Genomic DNA, 7,656 nt, shown 5'->3' on the forward strand with positions numbered 1-7,656 from the left:
TCCATCACTGTAGGAAGTCACAGCAGCAGGAGCCTGAGACAACTGTCCACACCACGTTCACAGTCAAGAGCAGAGAGAAGGTGCATGCATACTTGCATGTATGCTTGCTTGCTTTTTTATGTTCCTTTTCTACTCTTGAACAGTTCAAGAATCCTTGCCTAGGGAATAGTGCTGCCTACGCTAGGCAGGGTCTTTCCATATCAATGAACTTAATTCAGACAACACACATGCCCACAGCCAGTCCCATGGAGGCCATTCCTTGTAGAGACTCTTTCCTGAGGTAATTCTCGTTGATAATAGCTGTGAGGTGTCAAGTGGGCAATTCCAGCTAACCGCCACAGGAGGTAAACTAAGTGAACGATAAAGTAAAGAGTGTAAATAGAACCCTAGTCTCCGTGACCTCGAAACTCTCCTTCTAGGATAGGAGTCGGAGTCGGAACTAGAACTCATCAGAGATGTATGTACAAAGAGACCCGTGTTTACAGAACAAATATCAGAAACTAGACAGAGATTAAGCAGTTACTGAAGAGCAGACGTCGGGGGGGGGCACATTTCAGTGATGGGCTAATATTACACCATGCCGAAATGAGTTTATAATACATTTCTAATGTGGTAACACATTAGGGCATTAAGCAAACAGAGCAAAGCAAGATAGGCTAGGCCGTATCTCTTGACCTCAACTAAGCAAAAGTATGTGTCAACATAGAAAGTCTTACAAATGATAGAATAAAATAACAAGCTCACAAAATGCTGACTCGTGCTTTCCTTACATGTTTCAATACTAATTCTCCCACAATGTAAATATATTGATCCAAAAGGAAAAATAATCTGTATGACTTAACTTTTGCAATTATTATGACTGTAATACCCAGAGAAATTGTTTAACAGAAGACAGATTGATTTTAGCTCATGATTTCATAGGGATTTGGTCTACTGTGGTGAGGGGGGCGTGTCAGAATGGATGGGATGGCAGAATACTGTGGAAGTTTCTCGGAGTGCAGGAGACCAGAAGGCAGTGAGAACAGAAATAGAACAAGGGGCCTGGAATTATAACCTTGAGCGATTGGCTTCTGCCAGGCAGGCCCCACCTCCTAACTGGGTTCCACAGTCCTCCCCACCAAATAGTGCCACGTGCTGGGAACAGGTGTGCAAAAAATAAGCCTGTGCGGACATTTCGTGTTCAAGCCGTCACCTGGTCGTAATTTTGGGAAGGAAAACAAAGAGAAAGGTCTGAGCAGGTTAGGTGGTATGGTGAAGACTGTAGTGGCAAGATCTGGACTCGGAAGTGTCCCGTATCGCCCTAGGGATCTGATTACTTCCTCGGGCAGCTCTGCTGCATCTGGGTGGCAAACAGTGGCACCCACTTGCCTTGCAGTCCTGACCGAGGAAGAAGGAATCTTCTGGAGAGACCTCGGGCCCTGCGTTCCAGGTGAAAGGTCTCCGAGCAAAACAAAAGCCATCATTTGTGTTCCCTTTCTCCTGTGTCCTCCCCCAGTAGATATGTTTGATGACTTCTCGGAAGGCAGAGAGTGTGTCAACTGTGGGGCCATGTCCACCCCACTCTGGAGGAGAGACGGGACAGGACACTACCTGTGCAATGCCTGTGGTCTCTACCACAAGATGAACGGCATCAACCGACCCCTCATTAAGCCTCAGCGCCGGCTGGTAAGCAAGCACCCCTATGGCTTAGGGACAGCTGCCTGGAGAGCAGCCAGCTTCGCCCATCTTCCCTGCACCAGACTTTGAAACTCTTGCCCAGCTTTACATTTTGGAATTGGAGGATATGAGCTGAGGGGTTAGGTAGGTGGGAGGAAGGAGGGAGCTTCTCATACCTTTAGAGTGAGCTTGGGCTTGCTTCAAAGATGCTGGCCCAGCTAGTCCACCCTCATCACCCCTATCATGCAACAGTAGAAAACTAAGCTCAGAGAGGTGAGCAGCACCAGCCACAGGGAGCCAGGTCCAGGCAAGATCCAGCCAGATCAGTCCCTTTGTCCTGAAGGCCAACATAAGCCAGAAGTCGTCTTATTTTCAGTTGATCCCAAAAAAAGACCAGGATTCCAAGAAGGCAAAGCAGTGGGTGTGGATCCTGGCTAGGGAGGCCTGGAATGGGAGCAGGTGTTTGCTGCCTGTGTCTCCTCCTCCTCCTCCTCCTTCTCCTCCTCCTCCTCTTCTTTTTCTTCTTCCCCTTCTCCTCCTCCTCCTCCTCTTCTTCTCTTCCTTCTCCTCCTCCTTTCGTCCTTCTCCTCTTCCCCCTCCTCCTCTTCTTCTCCTCTTCCTTCCCCCCTCCTCCTCCTCCTCCTCTTCTTCTTCCCACCTGACTCTGATCAATACCAACCCACTTTGGTGTATCCAGGGAAGGGGACTAGAGAGAGAGAGACCCTGAAGCTTCCTCTTTGAGACCCATCAAGTTCCTCGCCCCAAACACAACCAGACACTGGCATCCATGAGCTCCACGCTGGGGAAGACATGCTCTGTTGACAAGTCATTCATACCATACCCTGATCTATGTTGTAGTCTGCTTCCCGCCGGGTAGGCCTCTCCTGTGCCAACTGCCAGACCACCACCACCACGCTGTGGCGCCGCAATGCCGAGGGAGAGCCTGTGTGCAATGCCTGTGGCCTCTACATGAAGCTCCACGGGGTGAGTCAATGCCCTGCCCTGCCCTGCCAGGCCTATGCCCTACCTACGCCCCCTCATGCCCTCAGCGCTGCCTGACAGGAGCCCCTTCCATTTCTGTTCTACAAGTCTCACTTGTCTTTCCTCAAGAATAAAATCTACATGCGTCTTCTTTTACAAACCTTCACTTAATGTGTGTGTGTGTGTGTGTGTAAGAGAAAGAGTTTCAATACCATAGTGCAAACCTTCATTTAATTGTGTGTGTGTGTGTGTGTGTGTGTGTGTGTGTGTGAGAGAGAGAGAGAGAGAGAGAGAGAGAGAGAGAGAGAGAGAGAGAGATATTCAAGACCATAGCACATCTACAAAGGGAAATTGATATATTAAACATATTAACTTCCAACCCTTCAGGTACCCAGGCCTCTTGCAATGCGGAAGGAGGGGATTCAAACCAGAAAACGAAAACCCAAGAACCTGAATAAATCTAAGACAACAGCAGGTGAGGAACAGATCCGTGTGCAGGCATGTGAGCAAGTCAGGAGTTCCCAGAGCATTCGAGAACCATGTCTGCCTCGGTAGGCTGCCAGAGGATGGTGGTAACCGCCTCCTCCATCCTCTTCCCTCAGGACAGAAAAGAACCCAGCAAAGAAGCCAAAGCCAAGCCCATGAAGCCATAGGATTATTGCCCTTGCAATAGACTCCTTACAATACACTGGCTGGACCAGTGTGCGGCCTGAGAGAGTGATGTTCATTGGCCCTGTCTTTGATGCTGCAATTAAAGCAGACAAGTTCTCATTAGGCATGCTCCTGACAGATTGATCTGTAATTGGGGGTACATTAATGTCACGTAGAGCTCTGAACCTGCACAAATTCCTGCAGGGATCCCCTCAAGACCTGACAGAAGCAGACTGTTAGCCTATCTTCCTAATAAGCAAACTGGGGCTCCAGGGTAATGGCTTAAAATAACATTGGTATTGGCTGGGATTTGGAATGTTCACTCTGGGATCAACAGTCTGTTCAATATGTTGTTCTGTCTTCAGAGTTTCTACGTGACTCAGAGTAACCTTGACCTCATGACCCTCCCCTCCGAAACTGTAGGATTATAGGCATGAGCCGCCCACTTAATGGCAATGCCTTCTTAATTTTTAGTTAAGTAGAGGGTTACAGGGCTGGGGAGATGGTTCAGCCATTAAGAGCACTGGCTACTCTTCCAGAGGACCCAGATTTAATTCCTGGCATCCACATGGGGGCTCACACCTGTCTGTAACTCCAGTTCCAGGGCTTCTGATGCTCTCACACAGACAGACATGCAGGCAAAACACCAATGCACATAAAATAAAATAAATCGCACACAAGAGAGATGGGGGGAGGGGGAGAGGGAGAGAGAGGAGTGTCACTAATGTCTCCTACCCAGAGCCTTCTGTGCTCCCTGCTGCCAAATTAGGATTTGATTGGCTTCAGCAGAGGAAATGAACTGGCAGATGTGGTGGACAGCTCACCTTCTTACCCCAGGCAGGCAGACTCACAAAAAGCCATGGCCGGCATTCTAGGTTCCTACATTAAACAGGGACTTGAGGAAGAAGTATCTCCACCTGAACCCTCTGCCACTCCTCACGGGTCCTACCTGCCTCTCTCTGCCTCCTGGACTAGGAGCACAGCAGAGCCTCTGGGCTCAGGTGTAGAATCCTCAACTCTAAATCAGAATTCAGGACCATAAATTCTGTAGCAGGATCTGTTCTGGAGCAGCACAGACCATTCGTCACTGCCACTTCCCCCCGAGCAGTGTTCACATTTTGCTACAGAGAAATTAATATAGTTAATTAGAGGTTGCTGTCCCAGAACCCTCTGGCAGTCTCCTGAAATACATAGTAATTACGTTGAAAAACTACGCTGAGAGCGTGGAATCCCCAAAACAGAATGTGGTCTCCTGGGCTTATGGATCTAGGGTCAGGAGGGAATCACCGAGTCTTTTGCAAAAGTTCCCTTAGGGCTCGGGGTGTAGCTCAGTGAGTACTTAGCAGGCAGGAAGCCCTGGCTTCAACCTCCAGCATTCCATACACTGGGCGTGGTGGCCTGTAATCCCAGCACTCAGGAGGTGGAGGCAGGAATACCAGTTCAACTACATAGTGAGTTTGAGACTAGCCTGCACTACAGCAGACACTGTTTTAAGAACGTGAAATAAGTCTCCTTGGAGTTCTGATGCTGCGGTTGGTCCATCAGAGAACCGCTGTTCCTCACTGTAAGGACACCTACTTTTCTTCCCAGCCAATGTAACTAGGGCCTCCGTCCCTGCAGCTGGACTGAGTTTCCTGACTCTGCCTCCTTGCAGGTCCATCTGGGGAGAGCCTCCCGCCCACCAGCAGCGCCTCCAGCAACTCCAGCAACGCCACCAGCAGCAGCAGCAGCAGCGGCGAGGAGATGCGCCCCATCAAGACAGAGCCTGGGCTGTCCTCTCAGTATGGGCACGGCCCCTCCATATCCCAGGTGGGTGTGGTGACGAGGCTAATAAGAAAGTAGATTCCGGATCCCTGGTGGCCTGCCCAGCCCTGGGAGGTGAGCTGTAGGCTGTCCCTGAGCCGCCCAGCTCCAAATAGCCCAGCCTCTGAGTGCTTGGTACCTCTTGTCCAGCTGAGGTGATTCGGACACAAAGAATGCCACATATTTAGCAGCTTCCCTGTGCTGTGACCTGTGGGAACAAGGAGAAGGACGCAGGGACTGCACCCAGGGTGCATGTGACAGAAAGCACCAACTACCCCCTGAATCAGACTTGGGTGTTGTGGTTGGAAGCAAACTTGGACTCTAGAGTTGGAAGTGCTTTGACCTTGGCCTTGAAGGCTTTTCAGGGAAGGCAGGAGGACCCTGTTACCATGGTTCAGGCTTGGGTGAGAGGTGGGCAGAAAACTATCTTCTTAAGTCCCAGCTTCCTGAGAGCCTCCACAATGGCTCAGCAGGGGACCATGCCCTCTTGAAGGTATGATGGCGCACAGTTCATCTGCCTCTTTAGGGATGAGGAAGTCACAGTTTCCCTTTTCCAGCCCCACTACCTCTAAGTGTGTGCGGCTGTCTGAGCATTCTACCCTCAGAATGAACCAGAGAGAACCTGGTTCCACAGAAACAAAAGTGCTAGGACCCCTTCAGGATGGAGAGGATGACCTCAATCTGACCAGGAAAGACCTCTATCTGACCCGGAAGTGGTGATAAGAGTGTCTCCTGTGGCTGTCAGAGCCTTCTGAGAAAGCACAGCTGCACAAAACTCCTGGGTTATGGCCCTAATTATACTGTTCTCAGGAGCCCTGGGGAAGCACACAGACCCCTGCAGCTGGGCCCTGGCCCTAGGCTCTAGAGAAGCAGCTGAGTGCTTACTCCCTCACCCCTTCCCCAGATCTGGTCCTTGGGCCCCCAGGGGCCTCCTACTGGCTCACTCTGCTTTCTGCCTTCCAGGCGTTCTCTGTCAGTACTGTGTCCGGCCATGGGCCCTCCATCCATCCAGTGCTGTCGGCTCTGAAGCTCTCCCCACAAGGCTATGCATCTCCGGTCACTCAGACATCACAGGCCAGCTCCAAGCAGGACTCTTGGAACAGCCTGGTCCTGGCTGACAGTCACGGGGACATAATTACCGCGTAATCATCCCCTCTCCCTCTTCAAATTCCTGCTCGGACTTGGGACCTGGGGGCCAGCAAAGTCTGAGGCTGGGGCATCCTGGCCAGCCCCTTCGTCTGGGAACAACTCCCGAAGAACAACTGGGTAGAACTTGAAGTTGTTGACAATCGCTTAGGGATGTGGGTGCTGGGTTTCTTCAAACACCTTTTTCAGGTGGAGCCCTGGGAAGAGCCTGCGACCTTAGAGACACGCCCACCTTCGCGAGCGTGGCCCAATGAGGCTCTTCCCTGGAGCAGGAGATCTCTTTCTCTTTCTCCACCTGCTTGTCCAGGACAGAGACCTAATCTCCTTCACCCCAACTCTCCACCCCAGTGGTTCTAGGTAGTGGGTTTTTTTTTCCTTTGTGCTCCTCAGGTGGCTGTAGGGTCCCAGGCTTCAAGACACTGTCTCCAGCCTGTGCAGGGTGTCTACTTGATGTGGACTGGACGTGGCAGCCCTGCCCTTGTCCAACACTCCCCTTGAGGCATGGCATATCCCTGCATGCCCCATACCAGATCTGACTCCAGAAGCGCGGGTGCAGTGCAGATGTTACTGAATGTTCCCTGGGGAGACGGTGGTGGCGAAGGCACATCACCCATCACACAGGGTATGCGTCAGATCCCAGTCCAGCTGTCGAGCCTTCCCTTCCCCCTCTTCCAGGAACTCCGGCATTAAACCCTTGCTCTCCAGCCTGAACATCTCCTATCCTCTGCAGAACTAGAGCTCAGTTGTGTAGCAGGCTAGGGCCATGGGGTGCTGCGCCTAGCATCCTTTATCAACCCCTTCACACACAGGGGTTCCACAGAGGAACAAAACCTGCTACGGAAGCAGCTTGGTGACTACACTCATCTGCCCCTTGGATCCCTCTGGAGGTTGTGTCTACAGCACAACCCTGTTCCCAGGGCTCCAGCTTGCTTGCTCTGAGCTTGCTCTGAGCCTGCCAGGCCATGGCCTTTCTCAAGTCAAATAGTCACCTGGATCTGGGCCTTTCTCCAGCCCGGGTCCTTTGTCTAGGAAACCCAGAGCGTTTGCAAGACAAATTCAAAGCAGGAACAACCGAAGGAGATTTGCAGAAGGACAAAGGTGACAGATGGAAGAAGATGGATGGAAGCCGTCTCAGGGCCTGATGGGATTGCCATGCTTGTAGCTCTCCTAGAATTGGCCTTCTTCCCCTCCCCCATTCCTGGGGCCCCCAAAGATCCTTCCTCGTCCTCATCACCCACAGAGCTGTAGCCAACTATGGCATGATCCATTGTACCCCAAACTCCCAGCCCCCACCCCGAAACGTTACTGGCCGTAGCAGAGAATAGCTTTGAACCAAGATTGTTGTAATCCTCCTTTACACCGTTTGCTCCCCGAAGGCTGCCCTCTCATGCCTCCCCCTCCACAACCTGTTAACATTGT

The 7,656-nt window shown here is 51.4% G+C and overlaps 1 protein-coding gene across 1 annotated transcript in view; it reads left to right on the top strand.

Moving 5' to 3' along the window:
* The window catches only part of Gata4 (GATA binding protein 4), a 41,199-nt gene extending 33,543 nt beyond the window's left edge, over positions 1–7,656 (top strand). The window contains exons 2-6 of the mRNA XM_005355536.2: positions 1,499–1,665; positions 2,515–2,640; positions 3,025–3,112; positions 4,943–5,097; positions 6,055–7,656. Coding sequence (XP_005355593.1) covers positions 1,499–1,665; positions 2,515–2,640; positions 3,025–3,112; positions 4,943–5,097; positions 6,055–6,237 — 719 coding nt within the window. The 3' untranslated portion in view covers positions 6,238–7,656. The remainder of the gene's footprint in view (positions 1–1,498; positions 1,666–2,514; positions 2,641–3,024; positions 3,113–4,942; positions 5,098–6,054) is intronic.

This window comes from Microtus ochrogaster, chromosome 17 (assembly GCF_000317375.1).
Source record: "Microtus ochrogaster isolate Prairie Vole_2 chromosome 17, MicOch1.0, whole genome shotgun sequence".
Taxonomy (NCBI): Eukaryota; Metazoa; Chordata; class Mammalia; order Rodentia; family Cricetidae; genus Microtus; species Microtus ochrogaster.